Source organism: Symphodus melops (assembly GCF_947650265.1).
Source record: "Symphodus melops genome assembly, chromosome: 23".
In the NCBI taxonomy this organism is placed as follows: domain Eukaryota; kingdom Metazoa; phylum Chordata; class Actinopteri; order Labriformes; family Labridae; genus Symphodus; species Symphodus melops.
This window is the reverse complement of record NC_136713.1, coordinates 10,078,873-10,100,556: the sequence shown is the minus strand read 5'-3', so window position 1 is coordinate 10,100,556 and position 21,684 is coordinate 10,078,873. Positions and strand designations below refer to the sequence as shown.

General features: G+C 45.6%; 1 protein-coding gene across 5 annotated transcripts; it reads left to right on the top strand.

The window, feature by feature from the left end:
- Window positions 1-499: 499 nt before the first annotated feature.
- LOC306818674 (TSC22 domain family protein 1) lies at window positions 500-20,641 on the top strand. 5 transcript variants are annotated; one of them, XM_079336364.1, is made up of 4 exons: window positions 537-4,430; window positions 4,551-5,724; window positions 17,251-17,302; window positions 18,811-20,641. In XM_079336364.1, the coding sequence occupies exons 1-4, from the start codon at window positions 3,752-3,754 to the stop codon at window positions 19,075-19,077; spliced, it is 2,172 nt and encodes a 723-aa protein (XP_079192490.1). In that variant the 5' UTR covers window positions 537-3,751; the 3' UTR covers window positions 19,078-20,641. The 5 variants fall into 5 exon arrangements, with proteins under 5 accessions (XP_079192491.1, XP_079192489.1, XP_079192490.1 ...); XM_079336363.1 differs by having other exon boundaries at window positions 536-5,724; XM_079336367.1 differs by lacking the exons at window positions 537-4,430; window positions 4,551-5,724 and adding an exon at window positions 13,991-14,216.
- The last annotated feature ends 1,043 nt before the right edge of the window (window positions 20,642-21,684 follow it).

The following is a 21,684-nucleotide window of genomic DNA, read 5'->3' as shown; positions in this document are numbered from 1 at the left end:
CTTCGCAGATAAAATGTCAATGTAAAACTACGGAGACGTAAGGCAGAGAGGTCCCCTGTATTTAATTGAAAAATCTGAAAATTTCCTGCAAACATCGGCAGCCACCCTCAGAACCAACTAGATGATGTCAGAAGCAGGCTTCTTATTAAAGTCGCTCACACTCGTTCCTGCGGACGTGTACAGTTTGTGAAAATGTAAATTGAGCAACATTGAAACACACCAAAACATTTCATTCACAAGTACATGCAGATGAGGTTCAGAACAGGAAAACAAATACTATTAAAACTTAATCACAAATGGTTAATGGATGGTAATGATACAACACATCTAAATGACAGGATAGTTTGAATACTTTTTCCCCTCTATTATTAATGCTTTGAACTAGCTTTAAATGCTTTATTGGCATTGCAGTTATTCTATGTACAAGTATGAAGAAGAGAGTGTGTGTTGAAGGAGGTGACCGATGAATTAACTTATCATAACAGTAAAAAATTCAATAAATAAATGCAGAAGCAGGTAGATGTGGAGCACACTGTATTTTTAATGATTTCATCTGTATCTGACCGAAAACATTTTCAGGCTCAGTGGAGGTAGAAAGTTGAACTGTACCCCTCGCTTGTAGAGTAGAAGCATCTACCAGCTGCAGGTAGAGTCCCACAGTAAGTTAAGGCTCCAGGAATAATTGCACACTTGCATTATGCAAATATTCACCATGAAGAGATAGCTTTCATGTTTGCGCTAAATATATATATTTATTAGGGAAAACCCTATTGTGCTTGTTACAAAGGGGTTCTTAAAGGATGAGAGGCCATGGACAGATGTCAGGATGGCTGAATCCAACAATGAGGCCCAGGTGAACAGGTTTATTTAGTCCAATAAGGAGGGGACAGAAAAACCAAGATGTTTGAACAGCACTGAAAGACAAATGAAATTAGAACAAAAACCAAGTCAAATCAGACTTTGTAAATGGAATAAGGATTCGATATAGATGAAGTCCTTAAGATAAGTGACAGTGGATGAGACAATAACTAAAAATAGCAGTAAAAACACCTTACCCGTACTGCCACCCCATGTGAAGATCCACATGAGAATGGAAAGGAGCGCTGTCTCAAATAAGCAGAGAGCAGGTGAATTCACTCTAAGTAATCAGTGATAGAGCGCCAACTAATCAAAGGGGAGGGGAGAAACCAGGAAGTGCACTGAAGGGAGGTTCGGTTGGAAAATATAAGAAGTGAAAGGACAGCAAATAGTGATCGCTGCCACAGTGCTCTTTCTAAGTAAAAAAGAAAATGTTTCTAATAATGATTGTCTTGTGTTTCTTTCTGTCTCCGGCTCCAGATATTTGCCATGAGTGAAATGCCAATATGCACAGACCTTCAAAAAAGACTTCAGTGAACCTGACAGAGCAGTTGCAGGCTGCAGCGGGCGTTATTGACACATCGGTCCACTCTGGGCTGGATGGGATATTTTTTTCGATTTAGCAACAACAGGATTCTTCCATTTTGATGCATGTTGATAAGTGACTGTGTATGTATTTCATCCACAGTTTAATTTGTGCGTACATTTTCAGCAAAAAACACTAAAGTCGTGGATCACTCTGAAGCTGCCGTGAGAACAAGATTTTCCACCACTGAGACAGAATTAGAATCAGCGTTATTTTGATTGTCCTCACTTTTTCTTTTTTGTCTCTTAAACTCTTGGAATGGATCTCCTTCTTTTAATTATGTGACTCTAATAAAATGATTGACAGCTTATTTTGATAATGCGCTTCACTTTCAGCAACTTGTTTATACAACTGAAATTATCCAGAAAGAATAAAAGCAGATTTTTCCTAGATATTAAGTACTGTCTCCTTTTTGATATTTCTGATGTTTTTCCAGATGCACTGGTACTTTAAATCCCTTTTGTCCTTGAACACAAAGTGTTTGTAGACAACTCTAAATATACCAATAAATTACACAACCCTCCTGTGTTAATCCAAACACCGACTAAATGCTCAATCAGTACAGGTTGAACGTTTACAGCGAAAAGCATGGCTTACATTTCTCCGTTTACCTTCTTCAGTTTCAGCATTACGTAACTTTTGGAATCAGACTTCAGAGTGGAACTTCCCCAGAGCCGGCCCTCCCCTACAGGTGCATGTGATGCGTTTATGAATAGCTGTGATGCTGACATGTTGGAAGTGCTCTGACCGACGTGTCTCAACTCTTCTTTCTCTGAACTCTGGCAGCACATCAGTCATTCAGTAACTCCTGTTTGTTTAACATGAGAATCTGATGCCAGAAGGCAGGTTCGTCGTTCAAACTCTTGAAGGGTTTACTGCTGTATTTAATGTAGAGGAGGGTCTGTATAAAGTCCTAAGCCTGGTGGATTTATATCCAAACAGGAAGAACAAGTTGGCCCTATGTGAGACAAAGGATCAACTTAGTTTTTGTGTCATGACTGGATTTAAATGATATGTCTAAGCCTATTATCCTTTCTATCCAAAGGTTATCTGAATTAAAAAGATTATGACTGAAACGTTCAAATATTGCGATGTACTTGTAGTATATGGGCTTTGTGAAAACTCAGTATTACAGTGCTTGAAAACCAGTGTTAAGAGCCGAAGTTAGATGAGGGTGGAACTTGTTTATGATATTAAATATTAACTCGATGAATATTGAAAACATTAATGTTTTGAGCCGCTTCAAAAACATCAATCAATACTGTTCAATTGTCACAGCTGGTAGCACTCCCCAAACAGTGGGTTCAACAAAAATAAACAACCCAGAATGTGATGCTGCCTTTAATTGTTTCGTATAACTAGTAATTTCGACAATGGATAGGGCTGCATTTGAATGAAGGGATAAAAGGAATTGGAAATCAGTCAATTTTCCCATTCAAATTATAAAATTACAATAAAATGAATATCTGTACAGGAGACACGTCTGGACTGCTATTTTACCAGCTTCATATCCATACATAAAAATCCGGATAGTGCTTGTTCCTACTTGTGAAGCCGAGCCTGAACGTCGCAGCAGTCAGAGGAAATGGGTAGATACGCGCATGCGCGGTTTCAGTGTTTGCCTTTCGAGACTTGACAGCCCCGTTAGCTGCCGTTGGTCACCGGCGATGATACAGCAAACACGGACTCGGTGAGACTCGCATGGAGATGGACTTAACGAGCACTTTCTACCACTACAAAGACGGATATTACTCAGACGGCGTCTTCTCTTGACAAGGGACGGAGTTTATTCGTCGTTAAGTTCTTATTTGTTTTGCTTCGGGGGAAAAAGGAGGCTCGACGCCCGGAGAGGAATGGATGCCTCGGCCGGTTTCCTGCGACACACACCGGCTAGCTCAGAAGAATCCACTTTGACGAGAAAGACCATCTAAAGGGGGGTCTCTTTACAATCCAGGGCTTGTGCTCAGTTATTGTGACACTCAAAATAAGTATTACGAGCAGCAGATCGCATAGCTAATCCACCTCGAAGCTAACTTGGCGGATCTTTGTTTATTTGATTTTCGTCTTTGATGGAGTTTGATTAGTCATAGTGTTGTGAAGTGGGGAAGATAGTTTGTAAGCTTTTTAGCTGAATTTGATTTTTTTTAAAGGACGTCAATCATTTGACTTCTCACTTATGGCTCCTTAGTATCGCGGTACTGCAGCTGACCTAGCTGGGCTAGCATTTGTTAGCTTGTCACCGAGCCACTTTTTTTGGCCTTGATTTGAGTCCTTGCGAGGGTTTAAAAAAAAAAAAAGGAGAACAAAATGCACCACCAGGACTTTTCTGGAGACCCTCCTGGGACTGGGAGCAGGAAAACGTCTTTCCACTTCAGGAGGGGCAGCAGCGGCGCGTCCGCGACCTCCACGGCCGTTGGAGGAGGAATCAACTCGGCTGATGACAGCGCAGCCCCGGCCGGATCCTCGTCTCCCGGACTCCAGGTATCTGGTGCTCAGGTGAAGAAGAAGAGTGGCTTTCAGATCACCAGCGTCACCTCGGCTCAAATCAACGTGAGTGGCAACAACAGTTTAGCAGATGACACCGAGAGCTACGATGACATGGACGAGTCACACACTGAAGACCTCTCCTCCTCTGACATGCTGGACGTCTCCGTCTCCAGGGCAACGGATACAGGCGTGCCGGAGAGGAGCTCCTCCGATGAGACCCTGAACAGCCTTCATGGCGTCGACACACCTGGACTCGTGTCACCCAACGAGCCTCTTCACCCTCATTCCGTCCCTCAGGGGTCCCAGCAGCAGGCCTCCATGGTGAACGGGACCTTGTCCCATCAACATTATCCTCAGTCCCACCACCATTACTCTGATTGCCTGGGAGAAGGTGACCCAGCTATTCCAATTGCACCTTTGGGTTGTTCAAGCCCAGCTATGAAAAGTGGGCTTAGCCAGTCCCAAAGGCCACCTTTGTTGGATAACACGAAATCTACAGGTGTGACAACGCAACCATTAGCCCCTATTGTTGGTGTTACAGCCACTGATCCTCAAGTACAAGGTGGTGTGAACACTTCTAATATGTCTGCTGCTGCTGTTTCTTCTTCTGGGCCTGCAGGTTTTGACAACACCAACGTGAGCGGGCAAGCTGGAGGATCAGGCCCATCTACTGCTCCCAACACTCAAACCCAGCCCACCCAAACGCAGACGGGATCTCGTTTCAGGGTGGTCAAACTAGACACTAATTCTGAGCCGTTCCGCAAAGGAAGATGGACTTGCACTGAGTATTACGAAAAGGAGATTCCTCATCCGACGACAGCCGAGGCACCAAAAGGTGCAGAGGTGGCTGCAGAGACTGAGGCAGGTAATGCTGGGATTAATCAGGGGTTACCTGCTGTGCAGCCACCTCACACGTTGCAGCCCTACCAGCTGCCAAGCCAGGACTTCACTAGTCCACAAGCAATGCAGAGCCCTCCACAAGGGATGGCCCAAACTGCTCCTCTGTCGTATGTTTCACCCCAAGACGCGGTTGGTGGGGCTCACATGCAAAGACCAGTGGCTCCTCTGAATACAGCAACACCACAGACTGGTGTTAGTCAGTCTCCACCTGTGATACCACAGCAGATGCTGTACGCTGTGGATCCCCACCAGGGAGGTTACCCTGCCCCTCAGCTCCATGCAGGAGTCATGCCCCTGGGAAGTGTCCATCAACCCGACTTCATCCAGCCCACAGCTCCCTTCCAGACCCAAGTTCAGCCTCCGTTGCCGCATGTTACAACAGGAATCTCCATCACGCCAGCTCCAGGTGTGACATCCCAGCCAGCTGTCGGCGTCACCCAGCTGCTCCCTAATCAGGGTCAGGTGGCCCCACTTGCACAGGGAACCTTCACAGGACAGCCACAGAACCTCCCATCTCACCCACAACCACAAGTCCAGCCCTCCTCCACTGCCTCAGTTCCAGGAGCACCCACTCACGGTTCTCCCTACATACCTCTCACAGCTGTCCTCCAGCCGCTCCTCAACCCGGGCGCAACCTTCAGCCACATCCCGGGAGGAGGAAGCCTGATAAAAACATCGCAGCTGGAGGACGCGCAGAGGCTTCTTCTCCAGCACCAAGGCCTGCTTGGTCTGCCCAGGCTGGGGGCGGCAGCAGCAGGTGGGGAAGGGGCTGCAGATGCTGCCGTTGCTGCTGGGACTCTGGCCCATATGGGGATGTCTGCTGAGGCGAGCGCGTTCATGGTCGCTGCTGCTGCAGGACTCAGGTCTCAGCATGCTGAAGGAGAGGAGGACAGGTGAGGATGAACAGCCAAATTGTTAACTTTTTTTTTGCTAAAAGAGTTTAACTACTATTTTTGGTACATCCCTCTTCAGGAGGGTTTACTATTTTTCATTGCAGCATTTCATCACAATTACCTTATTTCTTTTGTAACGGTGTATTCACAACATGATGCTGGTAAAGGTGCAAAAACACCCTTGTTGCTTTGTTGCTGCTTGCAACACCATCCTTTATTCATTCAGATCTAGAAGTCCAATGTCACATTGGCTCTGTCCCCTGAGGTCCCTCTCTGTCAGCCTTCGTGAGGCAGTGGGTGAAAGAAAGCTCACTGGACGTTATCAGTGGCTGTAATAGAAGCAGAGGAGCTGCTGAGTCACTGAAGGCGCCAGATGACTCAGCAGATGCTGCACCCCCATCGAACCCCTATGATCACACATCTACTCCCATTAGATTAGGACTCTTTGTGCCAGTAAGGCAACATGTTCATCATGCTACCTTTCTCTTTTGTTCAAAACTTCTCTCTCTTCAATTTTTGTCAGCTGCTTGATACTAAATCCGATGACTTGTATCACCCCGAGGGATCTGTGCCAGGGTTTATTTATACTCACAATAACTCAATTCTATGTTCCTGTTAATTTTCTTGTGTGGTTACTTCAGCTGCAGGGGGTTTAAAAAACAAAACAAAAAAAAACACGACTAAAGGTTTGTTTCAGAAGAATCTGGGGGGAAACGTCTGAGGCTCCATTTGGAGACACAGTGCTGGTCTTTCTTTCCGAGTCTGTGGACAGAATCAGGAGTTGTGTTGCATTAATCAGACGAACCCTCGCTGCAGAGAAATGGAGCACTGTTGTGGCAGCAGTCTACTGTTACCACTGTCCTGTCCTGCATTCTGGTTTAGCTGGAGATTCGTGTTGTGAGTACAACAATAATGCCTGCAGGGGACAGAGGGACTGAAATGGCCTCACCCTGTACCCATAGCCGAAATAGAAACATGTTTCTCAATGTTGTCTCTTTTATTTCAGTGTCCAAATGGTAAGATGATTTTAAAAAATGGGACCAGGAGAGATTTTTCTGAACAAAGCAGCTGAACAGAAGCTACATGTTCTTTTTCTGTTTGAACTTAAGGAACTTTGAGACCTGGGGGGTGTGTGTGTGTGTGTGCAACAACTGCTGCTTTCATGTTGACATAGTCTTCGTAATAGTCAGCTGCAGACAGAGCGGGGCTGTTCACTGTGTGGAGGCTTTTGTCGGCAATCTGTGGCACCCCATCATGACTGCCAGAGTGTGTCTGTGTGCACGCTCTCTGCACGCCTTCCCTGTGAGTATGTTTCCCATCTGTCTGTCTGTGTCGCGGTGAATCGGCCACTGTCCTGCAGACCATCCACGCGTGCATCCGCTTTGTTTATACTCCTGCTCATGTCACGCTGAGATCCGTCTCTGCGTTCTTTCCCTCTCGTATTGTCTTCCCCTTCTCCTGATCTGCAGCCTTTTTGGTGCATCATATCCGCTTCTTTTTAAATGTTCTTTTCGTTCCTCTGGGTCGTGCATTTTTCTTCCAATCCTTTTCCAAGTTGAAGTCAAGTTTCCCTCTTACCATCAGACATTTACAGCTGTGTTTACATTTGACGACTGTGCATGGACAGTGGGTATTAAACAATCAATTAGTCCTTAAGCTCTCACAATAAGAAGGCCATCGCAAGAGCAATCTTCAATTTGAAATGAGAGGCTTAGCTGGAGAGAGTTTAACATCCACTCTGAATGCTTTTCAGTCTCTTGCAGTTCTGTCAGAGTCTCTTAAAGCTTTACACTGTCCTGCCCTTTAAACTGATCTTCACACCAGCATGATTCTTGACTGCTGTCAGTGTGGTAAAACAGGGACGATGAGATGAGAGGGCGTGTCCCTGCGTTTCACCTGTTTGTATATGATCCGTCAGTGAGAGTGATGTGAGGAACGGTGATATGAATTAGGCCTGTCATCGAGTCCTGGTGCTTCCCTGGGTGGAATTTCAGCCTGCAGGTCGGAGCTGCTGGAGTCATTTGACTTCTGGAGAGCTGCCAGTTCACAGTCGCAGGAGAACACACACTTCCAGTTTAAAACGCACGCACACACACGCCTGTCATTGTCATTTGTCTTACCAGAGTGTGTCGCCTTACATTGTAAAGACGGTCAAACTGAATCGTAACTTCTGCAGAGCTATATAACACATTTCCTGTTCCCCAGTGGAGGAAATGCAAAATTCTTTTGTGTTCATCAGTTTGTGTTCAAAGTAAAAGTGTTTTCTGTTGTTGCAAGTGATGCAGCGCGTGTTCTCTGTTTGTCAGATGCTGTTAAACTGCGTTTCCCAGACTCTGAAGAAGCTCATCTTGTTTTTCAAAACTTCCACAAACATGTTGTGACTTCAAGGCATCGGTCACACTCTGACCTTTTTATGATTTCAAGTCGCTGCAAGTGATGTTTGTTTCTTTTTTTTGTTCTGAACTTCAGCCCAGTAAGTCTTCACATGGCCCTTTATCCAAAGATTAGTCTCCTTTGAATATGTGCCTGAGAGCTGCTCTGCTGTCAGGTGTGTGAGTGGTAAGGGAGGAGAGTTCCATGTGGACAAAAAGCTCGAGCTCCAGGCGAAATGAGGTTTTTTTGAAACGTCTTGAAGTGTCTTAAGAGGATCTTCATAACGCCGCATGTCTGACATGAAAGTAGACGTTGAGTCGCGCAGACGTCTTTGTGAGACATTGTTCCGGTGAACGCACCCCAAGATGAGTTCAGCAGTTGTTATAAATGACTCATAAAATATACACCTGTCTGTCAAGTTAATTTCAGACAATACATCCAACACACGTATACAAAAAAAAAAGGTTCAGACCTGAGAAGGGAGGAATAAATCAGTCAGTGAATCACAGTTAAGACATATTCAAATGTCTTCTTTTTGTGTGATGAACTGGTCCTGAAATGATCCGGTGATATGAACACTTATGTCCTCTTTTTTTTTCGGTTTAGGTTGCATAAAAGGAATCATTCCTAATTAAAGCCTTCCTAAAGGAAGTGTCTCGGGTCTCATCGTTTGTTTCTGATGAAGTAAGGGCAGGCGCTCTGAAGCCTTCAGACTTTTCTTTATCTGATACTCATCACTGTCTTTGAAACAGATGTGCTTCTGTGGGAACTCTCAACCTCTCACGTTCTCTACTCGAGTACGTCACGCGTTCAGTACTTGAAAGGTCAAAGTCAAGGTTTATTGCGCCGCCCTGTCGGGTGGATCTTCTCGTTTCGCAGCAGCTTTCTTCCTCTGATTTGTCGGGCGGCGTCTCCTGAACGTCAGGAGCAGTTTCACACCTGACGCTCGTGAGCTCACTCGCCTGTTAACGAGACGTGACGTTGAAGCCACGCTTCAGCACAGGCGTCACATTCACTGTCGTTGTGTTCTCTCCCCGTGCTGTACCGCCGTTATCCCACAAGGTGGCAGTATTGGCTCGCGTATGCCCCCGTCCTGCTCAGCGCTTGTTTTATATAACTGTGACGTGCTTTGAGAATCAGTGACCTAAAATGTGCCTTGCAGCAAAGAGGAAATGTCCTTCCTGCACGCAACGTTCAAGTCCCAAACAAATGCATTTGTGACTCTTAGAAATGATTAGTGCGCTTTCATGGCTGCAGAATGTCTCAGCGGGACAGTTATTGACATAATATTGTCTTTCTCAGGGTTTGTAGCACAGCAGGTGTGCTTGTTTGAATCTGAATGGCTGAAAACTGAGTCCGACTGTTTGCTTATTTCTGGAGGCCTTTTTATTTTAACGATTAAAAACAAAGATTCTTTCACTGCCGGTACGGTCTTTTCTCAGCGACACAGATTTGATCAATCGGACATTTTAGTCACTTGCCATCAACATATACTAAAAAAAAAACACACGCATTTGAGGCGTTTAAAGGTGGCACATTAATAAAAACATCCATGACAAAAGGACGGTAAAGCTCCAATCTGTTCCAGCGAGTAATGAGCAGTTATTGATGAGCGTATCTGTCTCCGGTATTTGACTCGTCCTGATGGAGATTAAACTCCAGGGTCAACTGTGTCTCGGTGTGATCTTAACGCATCAACCCGCTCTGCCAGGTTCATTTTTTTTTGGGGGGGGGGTTGGCTTTAAAAGGGGGCTGCTGCTGCTGCTGCTGCTGCTGCTGCATAGCCGAGCAGACGAGCAACTGAGCAGCCGAGGTGTCACGTTTGCTCGCCTTGTGCCTCCGTGGCGAGCTGCAGATTCTTGAAGAGGGGCGCAGAGTATGAGTCCGTGCATGTCTGTCGACTCTTCATGTTTACGAGTCCTCTGTCAGGGAGGTGTGTGAAGCTGTGAAGGGGGGGGGGGGGGGGGGGGCATGAAGAGAGGAGGAGGAGAGGACACATTTCTGGTTTTGACTGGTTGTGCCACAAACGCTCTTCTGGCACTTGAACTATAATTTATTTTTTACATGAATTCCCCCTCTGGCTTTTGTCACAGAGGGAGAGCGAGTGCACTATGCATGAGAGAAAATACCTCACATCCTACAGTTGAATATTTGGTGCCAAAACACACGAAGGCGTCCAGCTGAGCTGCTGAACATTTTCCGTTTCCCGCCAAGGAAATAACGTGAGGGAGAAAACAGAGAGGGCGACTTGGATTTCACGACTTTCTGCTTGTTGTTGTTAAGTGTTGAACTTCTCGGTAAAGAGAACGGATACGCTCTGCGTGAAGCCAGATGTGTGTGTTTTCAGTGTCGGAGCCTCGACCCGTCCGACTGTTTAAACACACTCAGATCGCCGCGTGAAGTCCGCACACCGCCGAGGCTCTTGAGCAAAGTTTCTCAGTGGCTTCGGAGAAGATCCTCACTGTAAACGCTCTGACAGCGGTGCACATCCATGTGACCAGAGGTCGGCAAAACTACTTCCTGTGACGCGTGAATGTTTTCAGGTTGTGTAACGTCGGCTTGTGTAACATCATCGTGGATTAAAGTTGCAGAAAGGGGGCTTTGGAGTTCCAATTTGGTGTTTGAAATGTGTCACACAGGGCCGGAAATTATTCATGGATGTTGATCCAAAGCCTTTTAAAACTACTAGTGTACTTATAAAAGAGCATTTTTTTCTATTTCTGGGGTTTCTATAAAGACGATTTAGCATTAGGAGATGAGAACAGTATTTGAGCCAAATCATCCGTGCTGCCCTTGCATTCATTTCCTTTCTTTTACAGCATCTTTTTAACGTGATAAGTCCATGCTAAATGTAGAAGGAACTACGTCCCTCTGTTATTTTTACTTGTGTCATAAATGTGTCCCCCCTCTCAGAGAATGTGTCGGTGTGTTGAAAGTGAATCCCTCGTCCATCAGCAGAACCAGACCTGGGGTGTGGAGTGGAGATGTTGCCCCCCCCCCCCCCCGTCTCCCTCCTCTGGCTCCTCGGCAGGCCCATAAGGCAGAAGGAGGCAGGTTATGTAAGGCATTGCGTGCACGGCAGCGACACATTTCCTTTCGCACCGATGAGCCGCTGCCCCGGAGCTGTGTGCGATGCCATGAGAGTTTTGGGGCGTTGGTGCTTTTTGTTTTTGTCTGTGTTTCTGCAACGATGGAGGGGGATTATCCCGCATTTGCAAATAACATCTTTGATTAAAAGCGTGGTGCAGGAACGGACTGGAAAAATAATTGGATGCTGCAGGTGTAAATTTGATTACATAATGGTTAACTGTCATTCTTTATTTTTCTCAAATCTCCCTCGTAAATTCTTTCCTTCCTCATTTTTTGCTTTAAGTGTCATTTCGAGCGTGTGCAGTGAGCTTGATCTCGCTGTCAGCTCTGGTCCTCTTCCATGTAAATGCAGTTTAAAGCACTTGAAACCGGATTCCTCCAGTTGGCAAACCTCGCCTCAAACACACACACACACACACACTGGCTGATGCACACAAACGGGCCCGCCAGCAGACACACGCAAGCTCATGTCTCACAACGGCTGTGATGCCGAAGGAGGCCGGGCGAATTACAAAGCAGCAGATAAATAAAAGGGAGGGAAACAAAAGAGTCCGTGTCGGTGTCTGACATGATGTTATATCGTCTTTGCACTCCTCTGCTTTCAAACGCGCTGATGTTTTTTTCCTCTGCTGCAGATTTGGGCTGGAGTTGGATCCACCTCTGGACCACACAGCGTCTGAAAAGTCCCTAAACTCAGCCTCGCTCTGCCTTAACTCAAACCGCACAATAAAGTGAGGCGGAAGCATTACTTCCACCCAGCTGGAAGCTTTTGTGTGAGAGTGAGAGAGAGAGGGAGTGGATAAAAAGAAGACTTGTGCTCGGAGGAGGGAAACCTTCAAGTGTATGTACAGCAAGGAAGCATTTAACGCTCCTGAATGGACAATTCCTCTGAGCATCTCGAGCCACTAAAGATATCTTCTGGGCATGTTGCTTCATCTCCTTTAGAGATCCAGGGATTTTTCAGAGACGAGGTTACTTGTGTAAATGTTGTCGTGCTTTAAGTCTGAAACTACCAGAAGATGGGTGTTCCTCTTCTCAAGTAGAGCTCGAAGTCAAACTTCATATTTCTAACTATGAGGCCAACACGAGCACCACCTGCTCTTTGCTTTTTATTCCTCCACATGCCACGTATGTAAGCAACATGACAGGCCGTGTGCTAACACTCTATATTTATCTTGTTAGATTTGGTAAAAAAAAAACTCTGTTTGAAAGAGAGTGAAAGGTGAACTCGTCGTGTTGTTACAGTCCACTCCACCTGCTCATTATTTCATTTACAGTCTGGCATATGGAGCACTCATTACGAAGCATATAAGTCTATTAGCTTGCTGGAACTTGGACCAAGCGCTTCAGCCAATAAGGAAGCTTTTAATTTGTTAAAGTGACTTAAAGTTCCACATCCTGCAGCCTCTTTAATGTACAACCATGTACGTCAAGCTTTAGCATGGCGATGAGGTAATATATGGGTCAGCTCCGATCACATGCAGCACACACAGGCTTAGGACAGACGTGGGTACATAATGAATGAACGCATCCCATCCCTGATGTCACAACCTTAAGGTCGCTCGCTATTGGCTGAGCAGGGTCTGTTGCGCCGCCAACGATTGGCTGAAAGTAAAGCTGTCTCCACGTCAGTGAACGGGTTTCCAAGCCTTTGTTTCAAGCGGGCATGCGCACTTTGACCCCAAGCCTGAAGGTACACAATGTACAGATCCAGAGTCAGTAAACAAAAGCGCTCTGTGTTTATATGACAGATAAAGTCCGGGAATAATGATTGGCACTCATCAATAACAGTCCCTTCCATGAAGTCTGAGACGTTTCATTTGTTTTCATTTCTCATGTCAAGTGACACATACGTTAAAGGAGGAAAAAAGGAGACGTGACCTTGGCCTAATGAGGTTAATAATTTCCCTGCATGCGTCGAGCTGAAACACGCCAACAATCTCAGTGTCACACCACTCGCCCGCCATTTTGTGATCCACACAAGTGCGCCATATTCTCGACCGGGCTTCCTCCTCCCTTTGTTCTCTGAAACCTGTCAGTGTGCACTGTTTCTTTTACTACTGAGCTTCATTGATGATTCAGGTTCTCAGCCTTGTATGGCCAATGTAGCGTCCAGCTCGTGGTCTTGTTTTGTTCCGTACAGAGCGCGCTGTGGGCTTGGTGCGAGGTGGTACACGTGAGCCATGCTCCACTCCAGAGTCATGCTGGGAGTGCGTGCAAGCGCTGACGAGGAGTGACAGGAGCGATTAAGGCAGGCCTGGTTTAACATACACATTCTTCTTCAGATAACTTCTAAACCGTGTTCTGCTCTTATCATCAGCGACATTCACTCCAAAAGGGATGCGATGTACCACTGCTGCGTCCGCCACCATCACAGGGGCGGATGAGGAGCGGGAAGGGAGTGGCTTGTGGCCGTGTTGACGAGGGTGTGTGGTCAAAAGTAGCTCATCCCATTGGTCGGATCATCGTAATCTCTGCTGACTGTTTATATAACAACAGAAGGGGAGGTGACATCACGGCCCACCCTCCTGTCTCCCCCCCCCCCCTCGCCGTGCGCCCAATCGCCTGTGAAGCCTATATGTGATATCGGCTTAGAAAGGGGGCAATCAGAAGGACTTAACACACTAGCGTGCTCCCATTCTGCTCGCTTCCCTGTCCTACACGGCACCAGCCCGGTCTCCTTTGTTGGTCAGGCTCCCCTAATGTGTTGCTCCCACCTCTGAGGGGGGTGGAGGGGGGTCAGGACCAAAGGGCGCAGGCCAGTAGGGACAGAGGAGGTGCAGCAGTAGTAGAAGTAGTGTCCGGGTGTGTTTGGGGGGGCTTTAGGTGGAGCTGGGGGTGTGTGTTCACGGGGTCTGAGTTTTTTTTGTTTTTCTTTTTTTTTGGTTGTTTTGTTTTCTTACTGGAGTGAGTTGTAGCTTGAGCGCATCAATGAGAGAGAAGGGGCTGGCCGGGGCAGGAGGAGCGCAGGGCAGGAACGCCATGGCGGTAAAGCTGCTCTTCTGGGAGCTGGAGAAGCATCTGAAGAGGTAACGATGGCTATAGTGTTGTCGTGTTGTCAGGGGGGGGGGGGGGGGTTATGTCCGCCAAAGCAGCAGCCTCGGGGGTTAAAAGTAGCCGGACGCCAACTGGGGGTGCGTGTGTGTGAATGTATCGAAATGATCTGATTATTGTTGTGATGTGTTTTGATCGATTGTTGTCCGACTTGTTGAGGGTAGAAAAACTGCTGAGCTGCTGCAGATAAAGCACCTGGACCATTCAAAAATAACTCTGACGCCTCCACCTGCGTCCCTTCAGCACGTTTAATCTCCCGCTCTCATGCCCTCGAGGGCTCTCAATGTTTTCGAGAACACAATGTTCTGCCCTCTGCACACGTATGTTCAATTTTGCATGACTGCGTGTGAGAGGCGAGCGTGTTCGCTTCATGCTCAGTCACTGAACTGTTTCCCTCTTTGTCTGGTCCACTTTTAGTGAAATGTTTCCCTCCCTCATGAACTGCCAGAGATAAGCATCATGGTCCAGTTCCCCAATTGATCTGTTTGTGCTATCCTTTGTTTCAGCACCTAAGCCCAATAAAACAATGAGTCTGCACTACCAATGTCATATCTACAATAAAAAGGTTTTTTAAGAGATCTCCCAAGTGTTCCAGTTAGGTTCAGTGTGTTTTTTTTTTTTTTTTTTTTTTACATAAACACACAGGGTTCCCACAGCTGTGCATACATGTGCCGCTCCTCCTTTGGAAAACGGAAAAAGCAGAAGTCCATCCAAGCGTTATTTTCCAGTTCTCTAAAATCACCCGATCCCGCCAATGTCCTCTCTGTCACACAGCCACAGCAGATCGAGCAGCAGTGGAAGTGAAAAACAAAGACACTTAACAGCTTTGATATATTCTGATGTACAAAAACGTCCCTGTTGACACGCAGGCAGCCCACTTCCTGATCAGCCAGAGACGGACTTAAAGCAGACTGCTGTCTCTAAAACTGCTCCTGCATCTGACCCAATGTGTGTCCACTCAAAGTCCATGAACCCCACCTGTTTCAGTTCCCCTTTGCCAGCTTTATCTTGAGTGTGCTAATCTTGAGTTATCTAAACAAAACGTTTCCATGGTGATGACATGAATTCACACCAACACAGCATCCCAAAACATGTTATCACATTTGCACACCTGCATTGATCACCACTCAAGAGTGATTATTGATCTAATCAGCTGAGTAAGTAATTTACACCCAGTGAGTCCATCTGGAGTAATCGAGTATCTTTTACAATCCAAGACAATTGACCCTGACGACGTCACTTGAAATAAGAGCTCAGCCTGATTGGTTCCCGTACCACTTCTCAGTCCTCAGATCACTTTCTGCATCTGACCAACAAACATCCTTCATAAGAAAATAAAGATATCCACATGAGAAGGTTTAACAGACATGTCCACGTTTTGGCTCCAAAAGATTCCCAAGTAATCACTTGATTTATTTCACCTATGGTTCCAGCTCTGCTCCTCTCTGGATGGTTTTTAAACATTTCGTACCTCCCGTGTGCTCAAAGGATCTCAGTCATGTAGAAGTCGACTGACAGAAAGTCAGTCAGGTAATGATTACCTATACATCCTTTCAGTCATGGAGAAGTCTCTGCTTCCAGCTCGTCTGGGCGACATATTGAGTTTTTAAGATATATCGATATATTTTCAAACAATATAATCATTTATATCGATATAATACATGATCCGCCAGTTCACCTGTTTTACTTTAAATGTCAGTCTTTGTACAGGTACATGTTTACACTCCGCAGCCGACAGTCACTGAAACGCACGTCGAAGAAAAGTCTAAAAACACAATTCTCCAATAAGGAGGGTGGTCCTGTTCTCTTCGTGCAGAACAAAGTGTTCCTCGCTCTCTCTCAAACTGATCTGAAGTTTCTGCCATATGACCCTTTCCTCCCGCTCGCAGCACTCTGCTCACATTGTAAATGATTATTTACTCTCACAGGTGACAGCTGGGCTGTGCTGAGGTCAGCTTCTACTGCGAGGTCATTTACTGGGCAAATTGATTGTGTTGACTCAAATTACATGGAGCCTTGTTGAGTGTGTGTGTGTGTGTCCACCACCGATAGGGGGAGACGTGATCACACAATAAAAACTGAAAAGTTTTCCCATCACCTGCAAGCCATGTTGAATCATAAAAAGCAAACGTGATAGAAGTTTCCAGCCAGTTAAAGTCATAAAGTAGAGCTGAAATCGTTTTGCAAATGTCGTGTCTCAAGTTTAAATCTTCCTTCGTCCCTCATGGTTCTGTTCCGGATGGATGCGGGTTTTTATAGCGGATGGTGCAGGAGGTAGCGAGAGAGGTCTCTTGTGTGTTTTTGCAACGTTGGACCTCTCCTCCAATCAGAAACGCCGTCGCGTCACTCTCTCGCATATGTTATGCTAATGAGCTCAAATATCCGCCAATCAGGGCTCAGCTGGCTCTTTTCCCAGCATGAATTACCCAGAGCAGGAGCCGCGGTTTGCGGAGCCGCTTCAGTCTTTTGTGTGCTCCGTCCCGGCTGAGAGCAGACCCAGCGTCCTGCCGCACAAGAATGCGCTCTTTTTTCTACTTTTATACCGCTGGATTTCCAGTTTTCACAGCCGACGGGGAGTTTTTAATGGACGGGGTAGCATGAATTCCCAGTGTTACACGGTGGCGATGGATCTTGGCGTTTGTCAGCTGAGAAATTTCTCGATATCGTTTCTGTCCTCTGTGCTCGGGAAGGAGAGCGCATCAGTCCGGCTTGACAATAGGTAATAAGGATGTATTCACAGCGTCTTTATGTGTGATATGCTGTGATTTATTAATGAGGCTATACGTGTGTGGAATGTAGCCTCATTGATTCTCCGCCATCTATAAGTCAGAGCTTAAATCTCCACCTCCATTTGCTTTGTTGCAGACTCATCATTTGTGTTATCTTTCCACATGACAGCATATTGACATTGATATCAAACCCCGATGAAGACTCAGTAAAAACACCTGCAGTCATCGGATAATGTAGTTTATTATGTCATAATGTAACGGTATTTTCTTTGTCTTTCAGCTCATCTGGTGCAAGTGTGGTGGCCATTGATAACAAGATTGAACAAGCAATGGTAAGCTTCTTTTGAAACCATCCATTATTCCCGTCCACTGTTTGTAAATAGGCCGTCTCATGCTCCACCTGTACTGTATGTGCTGCTGCACGGTTGTTATGTAACCCAGGCAGCGACTCCCGCCGCTGCATCAGCTGCATTATGCTTTCATGAACTTAATTTAAAAGATATGTGCGGGACACGTATCAAGACGGGAGAGGAGAGATGTTATCCAGCAATGAATGAATGAATGAGAAGCATGATGGAGCTTTTTGGTTCTGTATTTTATTAGAAAATTGGCCGCACATGCGCAGTTAACATCCTTTTCTGCACGTATGCACCTGCTGGTGTTTCAATGAAAGCAACAGGAGTCACCGGTTCTGATATGTGACCTCAGGTTTGGCTCAACTTGATTTGGGCCAGGCTAAGGTTCACACGCTATCCGACTCTCTCCCTCATGCATATATATGCTCTCTCTCTCTCTCTCTCCTCCCTGTACTGTGTTGCTAGGCAAGCAGCAGCCTCCCCGCGGCTCGGTATAAATAACTCGCCTGCCGATTGGCTCCTCCCACCCCGGTGCAGGAACATTTTGTTCCCTAGCTGCGTACCGGGGCAGGGAGGAGGATGAGGGGGAGGGGCGGGTCCACACAGGAAGGGATGCTCAGATTATTAAACTGCAAATCCCACTTCAGTAGGCTGGCACAGCAGCCAGCCAGCATCACTAGGAGGAAGTCTCTCAGATTTGAAACGCACTTCTCTGCAGAGTTTGTCTTGTTTCCAGAGTGACAGCTGGCATTTGCTGTGAAGTCATTTACGATGCAAATTTAGCTTTGGCACTGTGCTGTGTCACACGTTTTTTTCCCCCCGAACAAGCACGTCTTTGAGCCGCTCACATGTCCCTGACTGACTCATTCTTACTGCAGTTATTTAAAGAAGTTTCTATTTTGATGTTGAGCAGTGAGTAAATAAAAACAACGTTAAAGCATTACACATCTGATAAAACAAAAATCCCCCGAGGATGGTGAGGAAGTTTGTGTGAATCAGAGAGGATTGGGGATTTTAGTCGGGGATAAACTTTTTTTTTTATGACAAATGTAATCTGATAAATGTCATTCTGTCCATTGATACTTGTGTTTTCTGCTTTTACAAGTTTCCCAAATTAATAGTTGAACTAAATCCATCAATGTAAAAGACAGAGTAAGGTCTTTTTGTGAAGTGTCTCGTGATGTTGGTTGAATTAGTTGACGTTTCCAGCTCTCGTTTCATTGATGAGAGTTGAACTTCACTAGGTTTAAGTGCAGAGAGAAAGTAAGCATGAGAATCAATCAGTGCTTCCAACATTTTGACTTACCCATAACAATCTGAACATATGAGAAACTCAGCAAATGACAGAACAGATACCTGATCCAAATAGTGTCTTACGAATGGCTGGAGTCTTGTTCAGGGTCTGTAAATCTGACACACAGAAGAAGAAATGTGGCGATTCATCACGCTGACCATCTCTGTCTCTCCTCTCCCTCCGTCTTTAGGACCTGGTCAAGAGCCACCTCATGTACGCCGTGCGGGAGGAGGTGGAAGTGCTAAAGGAGCAGATCAAAGAGCTCATCGAGCGCAACACCCAGCTGGAGCAGGAGAACAACCTGCTCAAGACCCTGGCCAGCCCCGAGCAAATGGCTCAATTCCAGGCGCAGGTCCAGACCGGCTCGCCGACCGGCAACGCCCAGCCTCCGGTGCCACCTCCGACCGGAAGCACACAGGCCCTCCCCTCCTCACAGAGCTCCGGCACATCTGCGTAACACAGAAGCTGCACAAAGGAGGCCCTCCTTTTTGAAGATGATAGATATGGAGGAAGAGGAGGAGGTATTGCCATACTGTGAACTGACTCTAACATCCAGACCGACTATGCCACCGTCTTAAAGGACCGCACGCTTCAACTAAACCGGACAACAGACTTTTCTTTTGTTGCACATTTTTATTTAACTGAAACACTTTGGAGTTGCACCGGATTGCGTGTGTGTGTGTGTTTGCGTGTGTTCGCCGCTTTGTCTCCGGCTTTTTTTATGACCTGCTTCAGACAATCGTCGTTGTCGTGGTGAGGATGCAGGGAGTCGAGACAAAGCTGACAGGAACTGAGAGTCGAGCTTTATGGCTGCTGTTGGCCAAGGAGGAGCTATCGTCCAATCAGAGGACTTGTCGGCGCTGTCCGATCCCTCGAGGTGAGAACGCGGAAAGTGTGCCATCATCTTGTTGATCCCAATCCCAGTCCCACTTGAACCCAGCACTCTCCATCTTGCATTAAGTGTTTTCCAGTGCTGCTGTCCGTGCACTTTTTTTCCAGACGACATCGCCAGAGGACAAACTTTAAAAGATCTCTACAACCCATCTGGAATGGGAGTTTTTTCTTTCCTTTATCTGGTCTTTAATCCTCGCAGACGTCAAAATATTCTGGGATGAGGAAGAAGGGAGCATTATAGAAAATTATGAAACGTATATTAGCTACTCCTCATTGTTCACTTTAAGAAGTCTTCTGAGGTTCACGTCGCCGTCCCCACCCTGAACGCACTCTCCCCCCTTTTCTTGGATGGAGCATTAAACATTTATGCAGGGAATCTTTTATTTTTATTTTTATTTTTTAGGGAGGGATTATTTTGTCTTTGTTTTCTGCTCTCGATGACGTAACAATGTCCTAGTGATGTGCAAAAATACTTATTGAAAGAGCGAACAAGTAGAACATGACTGTTTCTGTACAGATTCTGACTTTCCAATTAAACTCTGCCAAGTGCCTGGTTTCTAACCATAGATACATATATAGGACTTTTTTAGTTGTTTTATTCATATGTGTGTATATATTTATACTGTATATATATCTATGGTTTTGCCAGGTTTTAAACTACCTGTGATGTCATAACTCAGGGTGGGAACAGAAGAGGATTATTGACCTCCCCCACTATGATGCTGTCTCCCCCTGCGGTGACACGGCTCTGTACTGTACGTGATTTCCTCTGCTGTCACTCAACACACTCCTCGCTCAGATTACCTGGACTGTTTTACCATATTTGGGATGTGTGTAGATGTGGTTTTTTAATGAATGGAAATTGTGTTTTTTTTTCTTCTTGTTTTTCTGTCTATTTTATTTTTTTCTTCTCTTTTGTACAGCCAAGTGTTTTGAGTTGCTCGGAGTGCAACTGGAGTGCTGAACACAATAATGAGACACTTGGCGGGGGGAAAAAAAACCCCTAAGGAAATTGCCTAGCACAAGTATGTTGATGTTTTGTGCATGTTCCTCAGCCCATCACTAATGTGACGTTACAATTGCACTAGACAGTTGCACCTCAAATAAAAAGTGAAACGAAAAACAAATCTTCAGTTTGATTTATTTAGGGGGGGTTCGGGGGTTGACTTCATGTATTTGAGGTTTATTGTAAAAAAAAAAAAGAAATCTGAGATAATTTACTATAATGATATGAAACGAGTCAAAAATGTAGGTTTCCAAGTATTAACTCAACATTCTCTAAAACATACACACGCATAGATGGGTTTCTGTCCCTCCCAGTTGTCCCCCACATACACCAGTCTGACAACCAGTATGGCTGAAACCTCACCATACCTCATTAGACATGCGCAGAATCAGACCTCCGTGTCAATATGTATGTATAGGTTCACTCTCATTGGTTAAACACATCCGAGCCCCCATGAAGCCCGTCATGGTGGTGGCTCCGCCCACCACTCCCTCACGTGGACTCTCAGGCTGAAAGCGGGAGCGCGCGCGGTTGTTGAGGAGGAATGGTATTTTGCTGCAAAGATGATGCGTGTTGCGTGACTTTAAATGGCCTTTCACGTGTTTCAAAGTTTTGACATTTATTCTGATTTACTAGTGTTTTTTAAAATCACAGACGAGGTTGTAACGACGAAAAATGCACAGTAGTGCGATTGGTTTAAACATAAAAAAAACAAAAAAACATTTGCTACTATTTGTCATAGGCTGGTTCTCATACACAACCGTTCTCAAATATTCCGAGTGTCTACAGTTTAATCGTCCTGGGATTTGTAGTTCTACTACAGTGTTCAACATTCATGTCAAGGATTAACATATTTTGTAGCTATAATCCCCTTCCCCAGGAGTTACTCCATGAACGCGAACTAGCAGGGCCCATTTTCACACACATCTCGAGAATCCTCCCAAAGATCTCTGAACATTTTCAAAGCAACTCTGAACGAGAAAGACACTTTTTAGTATTTCATAATGAAACTTTTATCTTAGTGAGGGGTGGTCGATCCTGTTGGGAGGTAGGACACTTTTTTTTCCAAAGCTGTGATTGGTTAATCAAAAAAAAAAAGAGAGAGAGAAAGAAAGTCAAACATATAATCTAGTCAGACATAAACACTCTGAAATGATCATCTGT

Bases quoted from the DNA above. Each gene is read 5' to 3' on its own strand.
- LOC306818674 (XM_079336363.1), top strand. From the start codon at position 3,752: ATGCACCACCAGGACTTTTCTGGAGACCCTCCTGGGACTGGGAGCAGG. The intron at 5,725-17,250 runs GTGAGGATGAAC...TTTGTCTTTCAG, and splicing joins GCTGAAGGAGAGGAGGACAG to CTCATCTGGTGCAAGTGTGG. The intron at 17,303-18,810 runs GTAAGCTTCTTT...CTCCGTCTTTAG, and splicing joins ACAAGATTGAACAAGCAATG to GACCTGGTCAAGAGCCACCT.